Source organism: Lucilia sericata, unplaced genomic scaffold (assembly GCF_015586225.1).
Source record: "Lucilia sericata isolate MDLA Ls3-8-SP2 unplaced genomic scaffold, ASM1558622v1 Contig000112F_arrow, whole genome shotgun sequence".
Classification (NCBI taxonomy): domain Eukaryota; kingdom Metazoa; phylum Arthropoda; class Insecta; order Diptera; family Calliphoridae; genus Lucilia; species Lucilia sericata.
In genome coordinates this window covers 507,964-533,240 of record NW_023994144.1, presented here as the reverse complement: position 1 = coordinate 533,240, position 25,277 = coordinate 507,964, and the positions used below count along the sequence as shown (strand labels likewise).

Below are 25,277 nucleotides of genomic sequence, written 5' to 3'. Positions count from 1 at the left end.
AATTGAAAACGAGGTTTTGGTAATTGAAATCGTTTTTCAGTTTTTTCTGTGTATATAAAGAAATTAAGTTAATTAATTTTATGTTCTTTATATCTCTTAACTAGTTCCAGAATTCATACAAAACATGGTTCCTCAAAACTGGTTGTAGAAGTAAAGGCGATATCATTATTTCCAAGATTTCTTCTCAAGAATCTGAAATGTTTCTGTATTAGCCCGTTCTAGCGATTATTCGTCAAAAATTGATCGATTAACCGATCGACGATTAGTACTTTGAATACCCTAATACATATGTATTTATCTATGTATATATAAAAAATATTGTTATTATAACTTGAACACCTATATTGGGCTTGTACAGATGTTTCAAAATCAATCTTATTGCAAATTATAGAAATCCCTCTATTATTTCACCTAGCCAAATACGGCTTTAGTACTCATAATTATCTACATAAGACTTTCATAAGCTTCATATACACAGAATTTTAATTTTTCAAAATTTCTCTCATGTTTTTTGGCTATAATTTTGCTTGCACTTGCCTACTGCACACTTCATGTTATATTTTTAGATAACTTAATATAGGTATTTGCAAGAAGTTTTGCATTAAATTTAAAACAAAATTCGTTATATTTTCCGAAAACTGTTTTCACCCGAAACGCAAAAGGCCCTAACTAACCAAAAATTCAAAATCGATTATATTGTAGATTATAATGTATTGCATCAAAACAAATGCCCACACAAAATGCCCAAAAAAATTGGACTCATACGATCAAAATAGGCGATTTTATTGACAAAAAACAAACGGCTCTATCTACAAAAACAGTTATATATTAAAGGTAAAAAGTCCAATTTATCCATTTTTATATACGCCATTGTCAACTATAAAAACAACTAAAAGGTAAAACGTTTTTGTTGGACGTTTTTCGCCAACAAAATGAATTATATGATTGAGAACAACGAACAGAACAACTTACTTTATTGCGATTTTCAGCATGATAATGAACCAAAACCTTTGGCAAAGTTGATCTAAGAGTAGTTATCGAGCAATGGGACCCAAATTATTTGATTGTCCATCAAAATCTCCCGACTCAAGTCCCTTAGAGATGCTGTTCGGCATTCTGAAGCGCTGGGTCGAAACTCGCAGTTTTAGAAAACATTGCAGCTTGCGGATGGCTTAAATCCGCTTGGGATTCATTACGAACTACACTAGTAACTAATCTATTCCATAAAGGTGTTTGGAACTTAAAAGGACCAACGATTTTCATAAGAAGATCAAAAAGTTGCTTAAGTTTCGAACAGCTATTTATGGAGTTAATTCAGTTATTATTTTCTTGTAACTCACAGCGAAATGGAAATAAACTTTTGTTGTTGTTATTATATTGTAGACACATAATGTTATTATTATCAATTATATAATGTTATTATTATCAATCAAAAAATTTGAAACAAAATGGCATCGATTTGTTGTTGCATGTTTTTGCATATTTTGTTATAAATGCGTATTTTGCTTTAAATTGCATATATTTTGCATATTTATAACATTTTTACAACATATTTTGCATATTTTTTTATTTTTCGAACACAAACTGTTTTTTTTTTTTTTTGTATTACATATTTTTATAATTAAAACAAAATTATTTAAAAAAAATAAAATTGTAAACAGTAAAGAAATAGCTATCTAAACTCCTTTGGAAATTTTTGCTAGGACCAATATTTGAAAGTTACACTCATTAGAAAGAAAATCCTATATGACCAAAATGTCCATATTATTTAAAGGTGTTCCTTAGGCTTTATAATTATTGTCATTCTGGAGATCGTGATTCTTTAAAATTGGTATTAGAGTAGATAAAGCGATACTTCTGTCATGAAGAACCTACATATATATTTGTTGTCAAAAACTTAAGTTCTAAATTTTTATGTGTGAAAATTACTGTTGCACGGTGTTATGCTATCACTAATTTTAATTTAAAATTGGTATTAGAGTACATAAAGCGATACTTCTGTCATGAAGAACCTACATATATATTTGTTGTCAAAAACTTAAGTTCTAAATTTTTATGTGTGAAATTACTGTTGCACGGTTTTATGCTATCACTAATTTTAATTTTATCGTATTTAAGTACATTTTTACTTAAATACGATAAAATTAAGATTAGTGATAGCATAACACCGTGCAACAGTAATTTTCACACATAAAAAATCTATGTGTACAGAAAAGTGTGGACCATTAGTATTAACTCTTTGTACTCAGTTATGCTCCTGTAAAAGGACTTTAAAGTTTAAAGGACATACGATTTCAAAAGTGGGATTCCAAATTTATATAAAAAAGTTGGTTTTAATATTAATATCAAATGAAGCTGAGAACTTCTGCTTCAAAATAATATGATTTATTTTAATTCATCAGGATTAAAAAAGAAACGGAAGCTTAAAGAAAATTTGTCACAAAAAATAGTTAAACAATTTTGTTTCGAAAATGAGACCTTTTTAAATTTAATTTCTTTTACGATTTTTCTCTAAGTGAGTCAAATAAATAATATAGATAGAATGTACAGATTCCCAGCTTTCATTTGATACCAATATTGATTATAAAAATCGGAGTACGCAGAATTGCTATAAATGGAATCTAATTTCACATGCATATCAACTTTTCCATGTGTGAAAGTTTTTTTTCAAAATTGTTTTAGGGTGTAATAAATGAATTAAATTGAAATTTTAATAAACTAATCTTTTTTTAAACACCCTATCGTGAAGTGTATATAAAATTCGGCAAAGGCGAATATAGACTTCTTAAGGCCCAAATAGACTACGCAAGCGGCTTATCAAACATACTTTTTTCATTCGCACACACACTACACAAACATTGCTCCCACAAACACCGATTTACATTTTTCTTAGAAATGTAAATTTTGTGAAAATTTTGTTATAATAATTCATTATAATGCATATAAACAATACAAACGGTTTGAAAAAAATTGAATATGTTTGTGTAAAAATCAATTTTTTAAATTTTTGTACAAACAGCAAGCATTTCGTCATATGAAATCCAAAAAGCCCTAAGTTACATTGAACAAATTTTTCATGAGAACCAAAAAACCTTTTAAAATGATAAATAATCCAAAAATTTTCAACATTTTCTCAAGTTAAGCTTATTTTTTATTGACAAATTGGTATTTGAAGAAAAATTTGCGGTTTTTGTTTTAATTGCGGAGGTATGAAACTTAAGCGTTTGAGAATTTGTTTTTTCAGAAACCCAAAAGGGCGTAAGTTACATTAAAAAAGTAAGTTTCAACATTTTTAACTAAATTAAAATCAGATTTTGTTGGTCAAATAGGCCGAAACATGGAAAGCATAATGCTTCTTTTTGGATTTTTTTGAAAAAATTCTAAAGCTGTTAAAAAATCTGTCAATCGCAAGGTTTCGCTAAAAGTGCCATTTTTGTTTTATTTGATGCCAACTTGTAACATTTTACAATTTCGAAGTTAAAAACTCAAAAGAATTTTAACATTTTCATGAATTTTAAGGTATTTTTAGAACATAATCTTTTAGAATTTCGAAGATAGCGACGTTGATTTTGATTGTAGGAGTGCAAAATTTAGCAGGAACATGTATTTTAATACGGTGTATCATAATCAATCAAAAAGTCGATTTTGATTTTTTTGTAACTTAGGGCCTTTTGGATTTCATATGCCGATTTGTACAATCACGAAGCGCCCTCATACTCTGCACAACAGGCTTGCACAAACGTAAAATAATGGTATGTTTGGCAAGCCGCTTGTGTATTCTATTTGGGCCTTTACTTGTTAAATAATAAAAATATATTGTTTAACACATTTAATACATATTAAAAGTATGAAAAACACTATAAACATGTAGGAATTGTAAACTAAAACTCCGTCAATAAATATTGTTGTATCTGAGAAATAGGTATGCCGTTTGTTTCGATTTAATTGTTATGCAATATCCGATTTTTTGGTATATGATTTTTGGTGTATGTCCCAATTTAATTTGTATATATCTGAAATTTAAGAGTGTAATAAATAATTTTTGTGGGCCCTTATAAGATTTTGAGATTATCTAGCGATGTCCATGTGACAGTCTGTTTGTTGAAAACAATAGATTGGATCCTAACGATATGAGCAAGGGAGCTGAAATTCTCCAAAAATGTTCATCAATGACAAATCTTGTTTGGTATTACAAATAGCCAATATTGATTCATGATTTTACCTAGCCCCCATACAGTCAAAACATTAATAAATATGTTGTTTATGTTGCAATCGTGATAAAAATTTTCAGAAATCAGTTTTATATACCTGTAAATTATGTAGTAAATTATGGCGTCACACATATGTAAATACATACATATGTATGTATGTGAAGAAATACACGTTTGACAAAAATGACAAACATTGACTTGTTGAATATTTTTGTCTAAACTACTTTCCAATAGGATTAACATTGGTACCCGATCAGAAGACATCGGTTTCAAAAATTGACATGAAATTCCCATATAGATAATATAGATTAAAGAAAATAAGTAAAATATAAACACAAATTTCTTCATGAATGAAACAGTTTGAGAATGTTAGTTATGAATTATTATGATATGTACATACATACATACATATACATATTTGCAATAGTCGAATTTAAACAGTTACTTGTTTTATTATAATATTTACAAATAAACCACTGTTTATTTTTAATATATTTTTTGTAATTTATTTTCTTAATTTGTTTAATAAAGTGGGTGTTGAAGACGATGATGAATTAAGAGATTTTTCACTTATTGCTGTTGAGTTCACTGATGTATTCGCTGATGTCGAGGAGGAATTGTTTAAAAGGGCGGTGAGAGTAGCATGAGATGAGCTTAAATTGCTTGACTTAGATTTTTGTTGTTGCAATGTTTCCGTAGATGTTATATTGCCAGTAGAAGATGACGCTAAAGGTGCTGACAAAGAAGAGGATGCAATGACAGTCGACGATGCAACGTCACTAGTTGTGGCAACAATTGACGTTGTTGTTGTGGAAGCTGCTAATGGCTGTTGGGTTCCAAGAAGTAAAGCATTGCGCAAATGGCTATTCGTTTGTTGATGAGGCTGATGTAATTTGGCAGCTGTTGCACCAGCAATGGAATATGAGTTTGTAATTAGTCCTCGGCTTTTAATATTTAAATCAACAAAAAATACTTTCATTTTCTGAATCATAAAATCGGGTACAGTAAATGTCATCATTACGGATAAATCGATACATACTTTATTTTTATAGATTTCATGGTTTTGATATAAGTGACACACTTCGTCATATATCAGAAACAGAAATCGAGAATTTCGGTTCTGTTGCGGTATGATCCGTTGATTGATCAGCCAGTCACGATCTTCAGTGTCGGGCAAATAACGAATTAATTCAGGATGTTTGCTGGCTAAACGTTCTTTCCCCTCAGCGCTAAAACCAAATGCCTGATTTGCCTGTACGTCTAAAACGAATTTAGTTGAGGTTGATATGTGGGCTGTGTTCCAGAATATTTGTCTCCTTGGATGTGATTGTTGCTGTTGCGTCTGAAGTTGTTGCACCTCTACGGCATTTATTGCTGGTTGTTGCAATGATTGTTGTTGTTGCTGCGGTTGGTGGTGTGGAAGAAATGACGTACTATGATGATGATTTTGTGCCAAAGATGCTTTTATAGTTCCTACCGATGGCAAAACAGGTGTTAGTGATTGTTGTGTCTGCTGCGATGATTGCTGTACTGTTGGTTTTAATATCATATTATCGGGAAAGAATCTCTTTTGCATTTCAATTACGGTCGATGTGGGTTTGTTCAGTGCTGGCCTTTTTAATGCCATTCGCATAGTACTAATCTCCGATATATTAGGTAGGGTGGTGATGGAATTACTGGCGGTAGATAATTGAGGTTTGTAACGTAATATTTTATACTGAGACTTCGCATTTTCCAACAGAGCACAGGACATTTTTTGTAACTAAAATGTAAATAAGTTATATTTCTGGAAATATTACTAAACATTCATTTAGAGCTCAGGATCTCTTTAAATTAATAAAAAAAACAATACATTAATGAAATTCAGATCAATTTTATCACAGTTATACTTTTGTTTATCTTATTGTCAGCCAACTATTAAAATTTCATATTGACTCTTTAGTTTAACGTACAAAATTTGGGATCTGTAGCTGTTATAGTTTCCCATATTTACACCATTTGGTATTGGCTTGCACTATTATGAGTGGGATGTGCAACACCCCCTTTTGCTAGTTCGCCCATTTTCTCTAGTTACACCAGTTTTCCAGATATACATTACTTTTAAAAGTTAGAGTTGTAGTTATTTTTTTCACAACACACACAACACACAATGGATTTGGAAAATATAAGAAATGAACTATGAGGGATAAATTCAAATCCGTAAGTTTTCAATTCTAAAATAGAATGTCAATAATATTTTCTATTTTTTTTTAATTAAAAAAATTTTTCTGAGTTGATTGTTCGGTTCCCTAAACAGGTGCAACCACCCAAAAATCAATACTCGTTTTCAAATATTTTTCCAGCACTACTGAAGGAAGATGATAAATGAAAACCCCTTTATCTCAAAGGAAAACATAAAAATTTGTTAATTAACCACCGACCACATCCCTTTCCAAAAATATATGTTTCATTCCATGAGCAAACAAAAAGTATTAATTTGTAAACTTGTGTTATTAATATTTATTTTATAAATTAATTTTCCCGTAATAAGCTCAGTACAGTAATACGCATCGTTTGAGAGTTATACTTAACGTCACCAAACATCCCACCAAAAGCGAGATTATCTCGCTTTTTAAAGGTTGATCCCGACTTAAATTTTTAATAACAAATCTCGCTTTTTGTTAAACAGTTCAATCGTCCTTAATTTTATTGTAGTCAATTTGGGATTTATTATTTAAATGTTTAAAATTTAAACTTTAAATTAAGAAATTTAGTTACACCGAAAAAAATAATGCATAACTAGAATTAATTTTGTAATAAATTGTATGAATCGAACATGACTTTCTTTCCCAAACCATTTTCATTCGGAATATTAAAAGTTCATAAAATTTATGAATTTGTACATGAATGAATTTTTTTTTTTTTACTTTTTTTCTTTGATTTTCATAAAAAATTGCAATAAATATCCAATGTTCCATTTTTTTAGAAAATAATCATACATATTAGCGAATTTTTATGAAAAATAAACAAAAATATTGGAAAACAAAATATGAAATGAAAAACATCAGCAAATATAGCTAAACATCCATTCTTTAGACAATGCTGCAAGTTACGCGCATATTTCATTGTTTTCAATCTAAAAATCATAAAGAAATAAAAAATTTTCCAAAGAAAATTTAAAACATTTTTTAACAAATAGGAAAATAGAAAGAAAATTTTTAATTTTTTAAGTCAAGGCTTCTAGATTATTTTTAAAAATATAAAAATGAAAAAATTGATACAATTTAGGAACTTATTCTTAAATATTATTAACTTTAGTCAATGAAAGCTGTTCATAATATTTATACTCAAACTTTTTTTGTTTAGAAAATTCAAATTCGAAAGAAATATAACGGTATTTTTAATAACTTTTCAAAAAAAACAACACCTCCATTGGGCGCTTAAACTTGCAAACAAAATTAACTAATTGAGTACTCAAAGACAACTTTCGAGGATTAATTTTAATTTAATCGCTAATCTTTCACCTAAAGATTGGACCTTAATGGCACACGCCATTATTAACAAATTGTTGACTTGTTCAGGCCTTTATTATCGAGTTACAAGAAAAATATCAATCCAATTTTTATGACCAGTATTTTAAGTTCCAAGCTACTGCAGAATTTAATTTATCCTCAGTAAAAGGGTATCCTTTAATCCGTCAAAACACACTAATATTTAACAATCAGGAGAAATAAGTAGTTAAATTTGTGGTCCCATTCTGATTTGTTTTATTTTTTTAAATAATATTTCAGAGGGATTTTTTCGAATTTTTCTTATACACTATGTTTCCTCAGATTTTATTCAGAATTTTCGAGGAACATACGAAAAAATGCTGTATAAAAAGTTTAATTTATACAGATTTTTTAATAACACATGCCAAGAAAAAATTTTACAAGTCGAAAGGAAGGATTGCTATCCAAACTTTGAATCTGGCATTAGAATTATTTATCATATCAGGTTTTTGTGTCATGTTTGCTTACCTTTATTAATCGAAATTCAATTGTTATTTTTTCCTATGCGTCAAAATTTTAAGATAAAGAGGTTTTAATTCAGCATTATTCCTTAGTAGAGCTTGTAAAATATTTGAATGAAAATTAGACAACCCTGTTCAGCATTGCGATTACTTTTCCGCATTCAGTTACGCTACGATCGAAACGGAATCGTAAGAAAAAGAAGAAGCAGTTCTATTTTATTTCAATGCTTTACGATTGTGTGTATTCTGCATTACGATCGTAACTACGTTTTTGTCAGTTGTTATTTTCGTGACGGAGCTTCAAAGCGAAATGCAGAATACCAAAGTTAAGGTGCTTGCACCTTTTTTGGGAACCTATCAATCAACTCAAGAAAACAAAAATAATAATATAAAATTTGGAACTTTCTTAACCCACTTTTTTTTTACCAGATTTATTGGAATTTTTTGGAACGTTTTTAAAAAATATAAAAAAAGATAAATTTCAAAATAATCTTGACATTTTATTCCAGAATTACAAACTTATGGATCCGAGTATATCATTCTCATTAATATCTTTTCCGACATCTATTCATCAAGATTTATTAAGAATATTTTAACGAAATTTTCATTAAATTTTTCGATAACTAAAACTCTAAATATTAATTTTTTTCTTCATCCAGATGCTCATACTAAATTGGAACTTTCTTAACCCACTTTTTTTTACCAGATTTATAGGAATTTTTTTGGAACGTTTTTAAAAAATATAAAAAAAGATAAATTTCAAAATAATCTTGACATTTTATTCCAGAATTACAAACTTATGGATCCGAGTATATCATTCTCATTGATATCTTTTTCGACATCTATTCATTCAATTTTTCGATAACTAAAACTAAATATTAATTTTTTTCTTCATCCAGATGCTCATACTAATATCGATATACATACAAACATACATAATTACATACATACGTACATACATACATACATTTATACATACATACATACATACATACATACATATGTATATAAATCATACAGTATGTCAAACACTCGATATATACCCATTAATCCTCTATGACTAATAATTTTATAAAATTTATATTTAAAAGTGTTTTTAAGTGAATAAAAATTGGCGTTAAATTGAAGTTTGAAAATGGAGTTTGGAGATGCTGTTAAAATAATGGTCCTTTTTTGAGTACAGCCTAAACCTAGTAAGCGTTATCCAATTTGAACAAAAATTCGATTAACACATTTATATATGAATCTTCAAAAGGTAAACATAATATTTTATTTGTAAAATTTTGCAGAACTAAAATATTTGTTCTTATATTTACTTTTATGTGTCGTCAGAACCACAAAATTCTCGAGGGAAATTTTAATAACTTAAAATTTTTTTAACCACATTTAAGTTTTTCTATCTTTTTGGAAAGACAATTTTGTATATGTACCTTACGATTTTACGCTAAAATGGTGCAAAAATTAATACATACGATACGTCGAAAAGGTACCATTTTTCCCATTACCCTCAAAATAATTGATTAATATTAGATTAACTATTAGAAGTTGATCCGAGAAAAAAGCTTATTTTCGACCCTCCCTAATGTACACAGCTTCAAGGTCTTGGAAATTAAAATCAAATAATTTAACACTTACAGCATCATCGTTAATAGCGCCTTGACCTAAATTTTCTTTGATATTGCTGAAAGCAGGCTTGAAATAGGTCTGAGAAGTGAAAAAATAGACAAAAAAAAAAAAAAAAACAAAATTATGTATGTGTGTCATATGTACATATATGTACATACATATCTACATAAATTATATTTTAATTAATTAGTACAAAGAACATAAAATACCTCTATGAAATGTTTAACCATCTCATCAATTTCCTTATCAAAGGCTGACTGGACTGCGATTCGCACCAGTTCTAAAGAGCGCATAGCAGACTCAGCTGAAGAACTTGTCATTGGTGTAGTGTTGGAAAAACGTTGGCGCAATTTCTGCAAAGTAATTTCCGCCATTTGTGGTGTTGTAATAAATTTCTTTGGATGAAAAAGTTATGTAGACTTTTAATTATGATTGTCGTCTGTAATGCAGAAAATATATGTACATACATACGGATATTGACTTACCATTGATTCGTTATGTGGTTGTTGTTGATGCTGCTGGTGGTTAGTGTTGGTGGTATTGTTGTGACTGGAGGCATTTGAAGTTATTGGCGAGGTTTCAATTTTAATTGAGCTATTAGGAGGACTGGCCACACTTGTAACCATGGAATGAGTAGTTTGATTAGAACAATTTGAATCATCTGAGGAAGAGTTTAAACCACCCATTGGAGATCTATTTGCTTCAGTAGATGAGGCTGATGTCGAACCAGTATCGCTTAGTATTTTCCAACCCCTTTGTATAACCATTTTAAGTACAAATTTCTTAAATAACAATTATATTAAAATCGCTTTATTTTGGTTGTTATTAAATTTATTTTTAATCAAACATTACACTGTGTTTTTTATCATTAGAATTGAAGTTATGCCCTGGTATTTTCTATCCTTTAGAAACAAGTAAAGCGCATGTTCCTAAAGCAATATGGATAATATGTACATGTAACTATTTGAAATACAACAGTGAAGTAGATTGGCAGAGATAAATTTTTTTGTTCCAAAAAATGGACAGATGAACCGAATAACTGAATATTGAACACTTTTCGCTAAATTAAGGTAAGTGCTATTTTATAAAAAATATGAATGTAAATGTACATACATTAGGGGTATGGCTAGGGATTGGGAAACAGGAATGAAAAAATTCGTTTCCCGGTAATTTATGTAAAACTTAGTTCATAACTGTATTAATAATAATTTTTACTACCATTTTATAAATTAAACGATAACTGATGTATTCTTTCCAGTAATTAATTTTTCAATTACTTTTTTTTAACGTTTATTTAACAAAAACAAAGATATATAACTTAAACTATAAATAAACAAACAGTAAATAGAAAATTATTTTTTTTTGTCGCAAACATAGTCCCATATTCGTGCTCTCAAATGCTTTTAATAATTATATAAAAATATTTACAATATTATTAAATAGTTCTATATACCAAATTTTTATATACATATAAATAATATTTTTTATGTTCAAATTAATTCATAATCATATGTGAAGTAAAACTTTGTCAAAAACTTAACAAAATAATGTTAAGGAAATAATTGTCAATAAGTAAAAGAGAAAAGTATAGCTTATTCGTTAAGCCACCAATATTTGTTAATATTTAAATTTGCAATTATGTAAATTCATATCTTCAAGGAAAATACTTTTGTCAAATCTAGAATTTGTATCATTAATTTGATTGTTATGAATAGATTTAATATTAGCTCTCCTATATATGTGGTAAAATATTGGAACGCCGATTTCATTTTGTATATAACCTTTACTATCGAGATAGATTAAAGCCTCTGTGGGACATAACCGCTTTGTAAAGTAGTAATTATGTATACATTATTGGTGTAATATGGAGCATATATAAGATTATTTTCATGACACTCAAAAGACTTTACTATATGGTTTCTTATTAGATGTATAATAAAATGATCAATTCTGCTTATTTTAGCTGTATAATAACTTCCGATTTGATATGTATTTCAAATAGTTGCTATTAGGTGATCTGTATAATGAGGTACAAGATCTGAGACATTTTCTCTCGAAAATTCTCATTTTTTCCATGTAAGATGGACAAATGTTGAACCATATTGGCTTTTCAATTACTTTTTCATCACTTTCTTGGCAATATTTGGAAAAATAATAAAAAAACTACATGTGAACTGATTTTATTATAAAGATAATCAGTAGCACCTACAAACCTTTTAAAATTTTTTACCAAAAAGGACATAAAGATCCTAAAGATAATTAAGATATTTGTACCCAAGCGAGTACACCAATATTTAAGCTTATAAAAATAAACTTAAAAACAAATCTTTAATTATTTTTCAACAAAATCCTAATGGGCTGATCTGTTTACTTTATTTATCAGTAAAATTCTAATCCATTCAACTCAAAAAGAGTTTGACATCAAATTGCAATGAAAGGGGCGAAAATTGAAAACTGTTGACAAAAGAATTATTTAAAATTTACCGTTATGTTTTTAAGACTTTATAATTCGCTATATTTACTCCTTAGATCCTAAAGTAATATTCCAAAAATCAAATTTTACAAAAACTCAGTAATATGGATAATCTAGCATTATAAAACCGGTTGTTTTTTTTTGTACCCAAGCGAGTACAGTGGGAACGAATGGGTTAAGAACAAATTAAACCATTATTTTTTTAAATGTCAAATTTTTGAAAAATATTTTATTTGAAACTCCCATTAACATAACAAGTTTATTGTTGGTTTATAGCACAAATATATCGTTTTTTACTACAAGACTGGTATAATTCAAAATTCGGGTTTTTTGAATTGAATAATAAAATATATTCGCCGTTCTAATGTCTTTCATTTAGTTTTATCTATTTTATATTTAAATGTCTACTACTTTCAGTGTTAAGAAATTGTGAAATGCCATAATAAGCCCTGGATTATGCCAGTCTAGTAGTAAATTATACATATGAAACATGGATCCGAATAAGGGCGTATAAACCATTTGGAAAATTATACAGGAGAGCATAAAAACATTAGAAAACTTTAACTTTTTAAATATTTTCTCGGAATTCATAGCTATCTTTTTAGAAACAAGTAAAGCGCATGTTCCTAAAGGAATATGGATAATATGTACATGTAAATATTAGAAATACAACAGTGAAGTAGATTGGCAGAGATAAATTTTGTTGATAAAAAAACGGACAGATGAACCGAATAACTGAATATTGAACACTTTTCGCTAAAATTAGGTAAATTAAGGTAAGTACCATTTTATAAAAAATATGAAAGTACTATGTACATTAGGGGTATGGCTAGGAAACAGGAATGAAAAAATTCGTTTCCCGGTAATTATGTAAAACTTAGTTCATAACTGTATTAATAATAATTTTTACTACCATTTTATAAATTTAACGATAACTGATGTATTCCTTCTCTTACACCATTAGATCCCAACCATCTTAAAATCAATAAATTTATTATTTTGGAAATGCGATTTTTAGGCTGTACTCGGATGGGTACAGCGGGACAATATAAATATATACATAAATGCAAATAAATAAAATAAATATTAAAAGCAATTTTTATTTTTTTTCCTACATAAAAAATGGAATCAATTAGTATTGAGAATTTTTCCATTAGATGAATTATGAAATGTATTGAAATTCTCTGTGAATTATTTTTTTTTTTTTATTTTTTTTATTTCTTCATTTATTATAACCGAGCCTTTTAGGCCATATATAGTTATAAAAAGCTACTACAACAATAATTATAACACATTTTTAGAGAAAGTGTTAAACATATAATAAAAAATAATATAAAAAATAATATAAAAAATAATATAAAAAAAATTATAAAAATAAAATAATAATAATAAACAATAAAAAAATTTAATGATAATATTAAATTGCCTAAATGGTTATATTCCTTTTATATTAGCAATGAATACAAGTTGAAAGAGAAAATTCGAGCGGTAATTACAAATGCACCAATCGAAGATCATGGTCAATAACATATTTTTCAAGCTTTCGCCTAAAACCGAGCGGCGAAGCCGAGAAAAGCTTCAAATCCCTAGGCAGATCATTCCACATCCTCGACATTCTAATCTGAAATGAATTATTATATATATTTGAATGAAACCGGGGATATAATAATTATGGGTTTCTGCTGTAATGATTGAAATTCAATGTAAAAAAAAAAAATGAAATGAAAATAAAACAAGTAAGAAATTATAGTCGGCCGTGGCCGACCATATGATACCCTACACCAATTGCGAATATTAAATGTGATTAATTTCAATAATGAAGCATTTCTGTTAATCCGGTTGTATGGGGGCTATTTTATATAAAATGTTTATATAAAATCTATTTGTGGTAAATTTCATATTGATACTAGTGTTTATAAGTGAATTGTGGACATTCAAGTCATTTCCTGAAGAGAATTTTGTATGGGGGATAGGGTCAGATAATGCCCGATCATTATAAAAATCGACAGTGTATATATCCAACATAGTTGTGCCGAATTTTGGAGAGATAGTAGTATATTTGACAAAGTTATGAGCTAAAAGGCCCAAATCGGAAGGTCCGCTTATATGGGGGCTGGAGTAAAACTTGGTCCGATCCCTATAAAATTTATTGTTGGGAATTATGTTTATATAAAACTCATTTGTGCCAAATTTCATCGTGATACTACTGTTTATAAGTGAATTGTGGACATTCAAGTCATTTTCTGAGGGGGACTTTGTATGGGGGCTAGGGTCAAATAATGCCCGATCTTTACAAAAATCACTAGAATTATTAAGACATATATAAAACTAAACTTTTCCAATTTTTGTAGAGATAGCAGATCATTTAACATAATTATGAGGTCAAAAGCCCTATTCGGGGGGTCCGTTTGTATGGGGGCTAGGTGAAATAATGGACCGATTTCAACCATTTTCAATAGCGTTCGTCCTTGGACCAAGAGAAGTGTATGTTCCAAATTTCATCAAATTATCTCAAAAATTGCGACCTGTAGAGTGCGCACAAGGTTTACATGGACACACAGACAGACGGACGGACGGACAGACGGACATAGCATAATCGACTCAGGAAGTGATTCTGAGTCGATTGGTATACTTTAGGGTGGGTGTAGGACCAATATTTTTGGGTGTTACAAACATCAGCACAAACGCATAATACCCTCCCCACTATAGTGGTGTAGGGTATAATGAATTACCGTATTCAGTGTACTTTATTGATATCTGTGCTAAAATAAATTAATTAAAATTCATCAAATGGGATGTATTCTTTACTGGCACTACTGTCATACAATTCCCATTCATCAAAAATGTTGTCTGGTAGATCCTCCAGTAATTAACTTTTTCATCACTTTCTTGGCAATATTTGGAAAAATAATGAAGAAATCTACATGTGAACTGATTTTATTATAAAGATAATCAGTAGCACCTACAAACCTTTTAAAATTTTTTACCACAAAGGACATAAAGATCCTTAAGATATATGAAGAAATAGGCATGCGTAGTCCCATTGTACCCAAGCGAGTACAACAATATTTAAGCTTATTCAAATAAACTTAAAAACAAATTTTTAATTATTTTTTTAACGAAATCCTAATGGGCTGATCTGTTTACTTTATCAGTAAAATTCTAATCCATTCAACTCAAAAAGAAAGAGTTTGACATCAAATTGCAATGAAAGGGGCAAAAAATTGAAAACTGTTGACAAAAAAAAATTATTTAAAATTTACCGTTATGTTTTTATGACTTTATAATTTGCTACATTTACTCTTTAGATCCTAAAGTAATATTCCAAAAATCATATTTTACAAAAACTCAGTAATATAGATAATCTAGCATTATAAAACCGGTTGTTTTTTTGTACCCAAGCCATTATTTTTTAAATGTAAAATTTTTAAAAAATATTTTATTTGAAACTCCCATTAACATAACAAGTTTATTGTTGGTATATAGCACAAATATATTGTTTTTTACTACAAGACTGGTATAATTCAAAATTCGGGTTTTTTGAATTGAATAATAAAATATATTCGCTGTTCTAATGTCTTTCATTTAGTTTTATCTATTTTCAAAAATGTCTACTACTTTCAGTGTTAAGAAATTGTGAAATGCCATAATAAGCCCTGGATTATGCCAGTCTAATAGTAAAATATACATATTGAACATAGATCCGAATAAGGGCGTATAATGATTTTTCATGTACTTATTATTAACTAAATAGGATAAAACTTGGACAGCATCAACATAAGAGACCAGAGTATAATTTGCTTAAGTTTCTAGGAAGTCCTTTTAAATTATTAAAGGACAAAAAATGAAAACACGATTTTGCAATTTTTATACCTTAAATGTCCAATATTTCTGAGTTATAGGGCTGGATAATGGCAATGTTAATAAGAACAAAAAACTTCTTAACTTAAAACTATTAAAAAACTCAAAATTTACCTTGTTAAAATATTTTTTATAATTATGGATATACGTACGCCCTTTTTGTTGTCCATGTTGAAATTAATGTTAAAATAATATTTTTTGCATGCAAATAAAGGAATTCATAGTATTGAAATGTATTCCTCCTATTATGTAAATTTGATGCAATTCGAATAAATATTTATACGATATTTAACAAAAAATACTTGATAATTCTGATATTTTTTTACCTTAAATAAAAAATAATATTACAACAAGTTAGAGTGCTATATTCGGCTGTTCCGAATCTTAAATACCCTCCACCAGCAAGCTATTTTTAATTAAAACCCATTTAACTATCTAATTTTTAGATAACTTGGCAAAATTGTTGCTTCCGTATTGATATGCATATTTCAATCTAATTTTAATTAAGTCCAGAAAAATTTATATTAATAGGCCAGTTCGAAAACATTTTAATATAATGATTTATCTATACACAAAACATATTCATGTCGAGTTTTATATGCGTTTAAATGATTTTCGTAAGTTGACCTTATATGGGAGCCTATCCGGAAAAAATTTCGTAGAGTGATTCATATAAAGATAAAACATATTTGTGTCGAATTTTATAATGATAACTTTATTTGACAATGAAATATGGGCCTTTCCGGAAAAAATTTCGTAGTGATTCATACTTATACAAAATATATTTGTGTCGAATTATATCAAGATAGCTTTATTTGACAATGAAATATGTGCCTTTAAGTGATTTTTGTAAGTAGGCTTTATATGGGAGCTATAACCAATAATGGAACGATCCGTAAAAAAATTGGTAGATTGATTTGTATGTACATAAATTCAATGAAATATATGGGTTTAAGTGATTTTCGGAAGTGGACCTTATATGGGATCTATGACCAATTATGGGCCTATCCGGAAAAAAATTTAGACAAATCTTATTAGTGTCGAATTTTATCAAGATAGCTTTATTTGGGGCCTTATATGGGAGCTATGACCAAAAATGGTCCGATCAGTAACAAAACATATCTGTGTCGAATTTAATCACAATAGCTTTATTTATCAATGAAATATGGGCGTTTAGGTGATTTTCGGAAGTGGACCATATATGGGAGCTATGACCAATTGTGGACCGACTGAGATCTTCGTTGATAGTATGATTTATGTTCATATTATATTTGCATGTACAAAATTTTGTGTTGATATCGATATATTTGAGGGAGTTATTAACGATAAACTAATTTCCGGGAATATATACCTTTGTATGGGGGCTATGGGAAATATTGGATCGATTGTAAAGATTTTGAACATAATTGATCACTGCTTTGAAAAAATAATGTGTGGCAAATACGAAAATCGATAAGCCGTTCGAAAAAAACTGCGTTTTTGCATTAAAAAGTGTAAAATATAAATGTAAATATACATATACATATAAATTCTTTACAAAATTTAAATTAACCGAACAGATTTTCATTTTAACGGTTTTTTGCGTTAAAAATTCATTTAAATTTAAAAATTATAAAAGCAGTTAATTGTAGATAAGCTGTAATATGTTAACTGCAAAAGAAATCTCATCAAAATTTCTCATTCGCCGAAAACGCGGTGTTTCTTGTGTTACAAAACAATTCGACGAAGCAAACCTAAACCGCTAATTAAAATTGGTAACACTTAACATTAATTGGTAGCTGACAATGATGACTATTTTCTTTTAGATTGGTATTAATGAGGTCTATAGCAAAATCTATAAGCCGTTCGAAAAAATACAACCATTTTGATTTTAATGCAATTTAAAAAAAATGCATTCGAATATATATATATATATATATATATATATATATATATATATATATATATATATATATATGCGTAAATAAATTAAAACCTCATAATTTTTAATCTACCAAACATAAATGCATATTTTTTTAGTTAATGATGTACCATGTACAATGATGACCATGTATAAAAATATATTTTTTGAAGAGGTTGAAAAAACTCTTAAAAAGCGAATTTATCCACGAATATTTAAAATATTTGGGTTAAATTAATTTGTATTTTGGATCCTTCGTTGTGGGTTATATCCACGCTTATATTTTCGAGTTTCATGTAAAAACGTAATTTTGGGAATTTTTTTTTCTATCACCACTGATGGTGGTGGAGGGTATAAAAACGTGCTTTATGTATATTTGGCGAAAACTTTGGATTTTTCAATTTTTATTTTCAGGAATATACATATGTATGTTAATATATATGTATGTATGTAAATAGACCAGGTGAACACTATATTGTCGAAAAACGCGATTTGGACAAAGTGGTCTTTATGCCCTTATTCGCATCTATGCTTCATACTATGTCTTATTACAGTTACGAATGAACAATTTTAAAACTATTTAAACATATTTAAAACTCACAATAAAAGGACATATTTTTTATAATTTTTATAAAATATTTTTATAGTAAATAGGCAAGTTGTTTTTTTCTACTTTTTAGAAGAACGTTTTAAAGTTTTAAATTCCAATACAAAATTATAGTAAAACACATTTAAATATCAAAAGTTGTGATCCGATTTTTATGAGAAATTTACACATTATACAGTTGAGTAGAGATTTTTAAAAATGCGAGGATCCATTCTTACTTCTTAGAATTAATTAAAAATATATTTTATAAAATAAAAGCTTATTAAAAACAATATCACCAAGTGATATGAACTCTAATTTAATAATAACAAGTTATATGAGTAAAATCCAAAATTTTTAAGAATTTGATACAATTTTTTTCCGACAAGAACAATATTTAATGGTTGAATGGAATAATAATTACACATGATAAATACTAAAACGTTAGATTGATGTGTGCAAAGTTAAAACGGCATAATAGTAGAATTTTAAAAGTCGTTAAAAATACGGGTTAAGCTATTTTAATATAAAAATAGTACCTATTCATGAAATTGTCCCTAAATCAGCGCAAGTTAAAATAATTATCGCATATTTAATATTTCAGAAAATGCAACTATAACTTAAAAAAATTATTTTTATTTTTTTTTAATTTGTCCTAAGTCCTAAAATTAGAGACGATTACTAGACACTGGAAATAATAGAATAAAAAAAAAAATTTAGCTCGCTAAGCCATTGTCACTATTTTTATAATGTATTTTGGTCACGATCCTGCTGAAACATTCATTATATTTAGCAGAATTGGCGTTCTTATTTATATGACCAGGATGATGGCTCTACAAATTTAAGTTTATAACTCTACAAAGGTGGAGTCTGCAAAGTGCGTCGATTCTGGCAAAATGGCTGCCTCCGCCTGGGAAGAGAAACCAATGGCACAAGCGCAAGGAAACAATAAAACACGATTATGGCATGGGATTGTTTTACATAGTGACACCTTGGACCAATGGAAATAATCGACGAAATATTGAGGAAAGAAGACTATCTGAGTATTTTGTAGACTCATCATTCCGGTAAAAGTAATTTTTCAATGAAAAGGCGACGTATAGCACATGTAAAAAATCGCACAGAGTGGTGTTTCGAGCTAAATTTTTTTTGGTTCAAATTGTAATTCATTTCGTTATAGGTTTATTATGTAAAGAAATCACAAAATTTGCTTTTTTAGTTTAATTTTTATTTCAAATAAAGTGCACAAATTACAAACATGCACTCACATTTGCTGAAACGCTGGATTTTGGCAGATAATAAAATTATCGAGAACTTTTGTTGAAATTGCAGTGGCAATAACAACGTTAGTTATAGTTTAGGTTAAGATTTTAATACTTATTGTAAATTTCTATAAAAGATTCAATAAAGAATAAATAAAAAACATTTGCTCGCCAAATTCCATTTTAGCAATATTTCAAGTGTTGATTTTTGCAAATTGTAAGTTGTATTTTTCACTGAAATTTTTCAGAGGCATAGCTATGAATTATATCTCAGGATATTTAAAAAAAAAATATCAAAATTATATAATTTAAAAGTTTTATGATGTTTTTATGCCACGATCTTATTAGGCTCCATGCTTCGTTTATATAAATATCTAATTTTTACCACTAAGTATTGCTAACATTAATGCAAATTAAGGCAAGATGACGGTATTGAAACTGGTGTAATACCGGTATTGATTCGGTATTTATACAGTTATGATAACTGAATTGTACCGGTAATATACCGGTATAAGGGTAAACGGTATTTGAATATCGGTATTTATACCGTAAACTTATATCGGTATCGGTATCAATACCGGTATCGGTGGCAAACCATGAGAAAAATTAATATTTATACAGAACTTCATCGGCTTTGGTGCGGGAACTAATATCATATTTCTTAATATCTGTTTATGTCCTTTAAGGTCTTGCTATGATATTTTTGATATTCGCAAAAATTGCAAAAAGAAAATGGTCTACTGCGTCAAAATACATGTAGTCGCAAATTTTTAAAACTCTATTGTCAAAAAAACTGACAAACATAAAATTCAAAAGGCGTAACAACAAATTAATACTCGCCTTGTATTATAATGGGTTTATAGATGTAAGCGTATAATAAATGTAAGAAAATTTATGTATATCGTCACCTGAAACGCAAACGGCCCTAACTAACCAAAAATACAAAATCGATTTTATTGTTATTCTAATGTATTGCATCAATATCAATGTCCATACAAAAAAATTGGACTCCTCCGACCAAAATTAGCGATTTTATTGACAAGAAACAAAAGGCTCTATCTACAAAAACAGTTAAATATTAACCGTTATGTCAATACCTCGAAATATATATATCGTATCGGCTTGAAATTTGGACTATGCTTTCAGAGTAATGTTTTCTATACATTTTCCAAAAATTAGTTTGATATATATATTTTAAACCGATTTATGACCGATTTTCCATTTTTACCTCGTGTATCAATACCCAACATACCCCGGTATGTATAAAAATTATATGTCAGTAATCGGACAAAAATTAAGTTTCATTATAAATTTTATGTTTTATTATCAGAATTATATATATTCTTGTATCATATGAAAAAAAAATTACAAATTTAGTTTCAAATACAGAGTCATGTGTCTTTATTCATAAATTTGAATGTGAAATATTTGTGGACCCTGTATCATTAACAAATTTGGGCCGATTTTGATGAAATAATTATCTTTTATTGTATATGGTTTATTAACGTAAAATTATGCTGATTATAATAATTTTATTCTCATATAACAAAAATATTTAAGTTTAAATTTTAAAATTTTAATTTTTGACCATGACTTAGCAATCTTTTTTTCCAAAAAAGTTCCCTAAGTACGAAAGCAAAAACAATTTCTTTAATGTTAATCGATTATATACATCTTAATAAATAATATATATGTATAAAGTTTTGTTCAATTATCTTTCCCGGTCACTGAGTAATAGCTTCTAGAAGTCAAAATTTTGCAATGTCAAATTCTGTATAATTTACATTATACGTTATGAAGGCGTTTTTCTTTAGGTTTTTTGCATATGATAGTTTTAATAATTAACTGAATTATACACTAGAAATGTATAAAAAGATGAAATAGCCATATAAATTGTATGATATACCCGGGTATGTTGGGTATTGATGTACGTAATTTTCTCGGGTATAGACAAGACGGTTAAAGGTGAAAAGTCCTATTTATCCATTTTTATATACGTCTTTGTCAACTATAAAAACAACTAAAAGGTTTCACTATTAAAAAATTTGTTTATTTACTACAAATAAATCGCGTTGATGAAACAAACTTTTCAATATAAATAGTTTTTTGCTTCTCCTGTAAATTTTTAAAAATTTTAAAAATGTTGCGTTTTAGGTGACGATATATAAAATAAAATGTTTTTAAATATTTATATTTTATATTTGTCATTTGTAATTTCTTCTTATTATTTATTGTAATAAGAACACCACTAATTTTCACAATTATTTGTTCTCATACATTAATTCTTTTGTTAAAGACCTTTTATCAAATGGGTTAACCGTTCTCCAGTTTGGTCACGATAAAAGCGTATCGTTTTACTATCTCAAATAATTCCCGTTAAGTAAAAAAAATATAAAAACTATACCCTTGTTAGCAAGCTTCTATCTTTTCCTTATCAGAATTTACACATTAAAAAGTTAGCAGCTAGTTATACCCTACACCACTATAGTGGGGAGGGTATTATACGTTTGTGCTGATGTTTGTAACACACAAAAATATTGGTCCTACACCCACCTTTAAGTATACCGATCGACTCAGAATCACATTTTGAGTCGATTAAGACATGTCCGTCCGTCCGTCTGTCCGGCTGGCTGGCTGGCTGTCCATGTAAACCTTGTGCACAAGATACAGGCCGCATTTTTCAAGATAATTTGATGAAATTTGGATCAAGCATGTTTTTTGGCACAAGGACGAAGCCTATTGAAAATGGTTGAAATCGGTCCATTATTTCACCTAGCCCCCATACAACCGTACCTCCCGATTTGGGCTTTTTATGCCATAATTACGTCAAATATGCTATTATCTCTCTAAAAATTGGCACAAATAAGTTTTATATAAATATAAATGTCACTGCAGATTTTCGTAATGATCGGCCCTTATTTGACCCTAGCCCCCATACAAACCCCCCTTCAAAAAATGTCTTAAACGTCTAAAACTGACTTGTAACCATTTGTATCGCAATGAAACTCAACATAATTAACTATTATTTAACAATATATCCTTTTCCCAAATTTAATGAGGATCGGCCCATGTTTGACCTATACTCCTATATAAAGCCTCATTTAGAAAATTTGTTTTTTATCAATAAATTGCTTAAATACTTTGGAATTAAGGTAAAATTCAACATAAAAGTTTCTTTGTGAAAAATTTAAATTTTTAAAATATACTCATGGTGTAGGGTATTATATGGTCGGCCATGCCCGACTATACTTTCCTACTTGTTTTTTATTATGAGTAAGGCCGTTAGTATGTAAAATATTTACTTTGGTTTTCAGTCCACGAGAATATGAATATTTTTTCCCCAGTAGATATTCAATTTTCTTCCGCCAATTCTAGTAGTTTCTCTGCTGTTAGTAAAGAATCTAACACGTTATCCTTATCCATACAAGTTTCATCTAAGTTCTCTTCTACATATTCCAAATCTTCATCCATCGCCGTAGAATTTTCTTCTAAAGGATATTCCTGTTGATTCCATTGTTTTGTTTTTATTTTTAACCGTTTATCAAATTCATCCATATACTGCCAAGGATTCTGTTTACAGTAATTATCTGGGGGTTCATAACAACGACTGACTGGTAGTTGTAATACATCGGGCAGCATAAATGCAAATAGCCAGCAAACTAAGGGGGTAGTACCACATACGTAATGAGACTTTTTATGATAAAATAGAAATCCATCTAATTGCGGTCGATTATCCACCCATAAGGGATACCTCTGCAAAGCTACTGATGTACGCTCCTCATTTGACATATCGTAGTATTCTAAAAGTTCAAACAACTTTAGGTCATCATATTTAAGCTTTCTTTCGAATTCGTCAAGGTCGTTTAATTTTGATTTTAACCAAAAGAAACGAAATTCGGCATCACAGTCCACCAAAGGTATTGAAAAATGTAAAGCATCCAGTATATAGAAAATATCCATTTCTTTGCTATATATACAGTCTAATATGCAGGAGTCATTGCTTGAACCTAAAATACCTCCACCAGGTAATAAACTAGAGAATGTCATACGATATCTCTTATTTTTGCTAAACATTTTAGTTTCTCCTCTTGCTGCAACCACTATGCAACGTTGACCCTTGGGACAAGGCACTAATAGCCAATCATCAAAATTTTCTGGCTTCTCCTTAAGCCACTCAGAAAGTTGTAGGTTGATATTTTCTATATTATTGTTGATCTTACGCTTTTTATGGTAAAACTTTCTTTTATATTCACTAGCATGTGGGTCTTTGAGACTCCTCTGTTCATCTTGTTGTTTCAAACGTTTAAGTTTTTGTTGCTGCAATAGTTCTTTTCTCCGTATTTCCTGACGTTCTTTTTCACTAAAATTTGGTTTATACAAATTTTGAAACATCGCGTTCATTATTAACAAAATCGTTTTTCAAGTTTCTGAGAGGTTGGAAAAACGAATTTAGTAAAAGTGAATACCAAGGCGAGTTCAGATAAGGTGGTGGCCAAGGCGAATTCATATAAGGTGGTGTTCAAGGCGAACTTAGATAAGGTGGTGGCAGTTCTGTAACAACAACATTTTACATGTATTTTGTTTTTGCATTTGGTTTACGTAGATGTCAAAAACCATAAGTACGGCGAATTCATTTCATGAAAAATTTTTCTAAAATTTTTATATTTTATTAAAAATAAAGATAAAGATATCAAAATTTGTGAAGAAAATATATTCTGAATTGAATAATGTTTGTTTCAAACGAATAATTCTATTCCGGAAGATTAATTTGCAAAATGTAAGTCAGTGCGTGAAGTTAAGTAAAACTTAATTTTTTGTGAAAAATAAACATAAAAAAGTACATATTCATGAAAATATTATATTACGAATGAATGAATATTTGTTGCGAATGGATAATTCTACTCCGGCGGAGTAATTTTCAATATTTGGCCATAATGTAGCAGCCGCCGGACGGGTAAATACTTCATATGGGTTTTGTTATATAAAGCGTTCCGGAACAGACTTTTTTTAGTTAATCTCTTTATCTACACAGTGTATATATAAAATTTGTATATATATTCAATTTGTTAACATTTAATAGATTTCAAAATTAAAAGTAAGCTTCCGCTGTTCGGCTAAATTTTTAATATGTGTTTCTTTATATAAAGTGTTCCGGAAGAGATTTTTTTTAGTTAATCACGTTATCTACACAATGTTAATATAAAATATAAAACAATATTGTTTAATATGTTAACATTTAATAGAAAAAATATTTTTCCTAAATAACATATTTGTATACATACCAATTATGCCATTATTTAAATAAAATGATATTTGTTTGCGAGATGCTTGGTATTTTTAGATTTTTTACATAAATAATTCAAAATA

At 28.6% G+C, this 25,277-nt stretch overlaps 2 protein-coding genes across 6 annotated transcripts; both read right to left on the bottom strand.

Moving 5' to 3' along the window:
* Window positions 1-4,247: 4,247 nt before the first annotated feature.
* LOC119600395 lies at window positions 4,248-23,346 on the bottom strand. 5 transcript variants are annotated; one of them, XM_037950586.1, is made up of 6 exons: window positions 23,213-23,346; window positions 10,314-10,610; window positions 10,038-10,223; window positions 9,838-9,906; window positions 5,251-5,973; window positions 4,795-5,155 (listed from the first exon to the last, which is right to left on the bottom strand). In XM_037950586.1, exons 2-6 carry the CDS (start codon window positions 10,593-10,595, stop codon window positions 5,075-5,077), a joined length of 1,341 nt encoding a protein of 446 aa, XP_037806514.1. In that variant the 5' UTR covers window positions 10,596-10,610; window positions 23,213-23,346; the 3' UTR covers window positions 4,795-5,074. The 5 variants fall into 5 exon arrangements, with proteins under 5 accessions (XP_037806513.1, XP_037806512.1, XP_037806510.1 ...); XM_037950582.1 differs by having other exon boundaries at window positions 4,717-5,973; XM_037950583.1 differs by lacking the exon at window positions 23,213-23,346 and adding an exon at window positions 10,681-10,803 and having other exon boundaries at window positions 4,717-5,973.
* Window positions 23,262-24,302, bottom strand: LOC119600393 (snurportin-1). Its single transcript, XM_037950580.1, has one exon. The coding sequence runs from the start codon at window positions 24,300-24,302 to the stop codon at window positions 23,262-23,264; it is 1,041 nt and encodes a 346-aa protein (XP_037806508.1).
* Between the last annotated feature and the right edge of the window lie 975 nt (window positions 24,303-25,277).

Excerpts from the sequence above, each read along its gene's own strand:
- LOC119600395 (XM_037950582.1), bottom strand. The coding sequence starts at position 10,595 with ATGGTTATACAAAGGGGTTGGAAAATACTAAGCGATACTGGTTCGACA. Across the intron at positions 10,224-10,313 it reads AACCACATAACGAATCAATG|AAATTTATTACAACACCACA; the intron begins GTAAGTCAATAT and ends TTTCATCCAAAG. Across the intron at positions 9,907-10,037 it reads TGGTTAAACATTTCATAGAG|ACCTATTTCAAGCCTGCTTT; the intron begins GTATTTTATGTT and ends TTCACTTCTCAG.
- LOC119600393 (XM_037950580.1), bottom strand. The coding sequence starts at position 24,302 with ATGTTTCAAAATTTGTATAAACCAAATTTTAGTGAAAAAGAACGTCAG.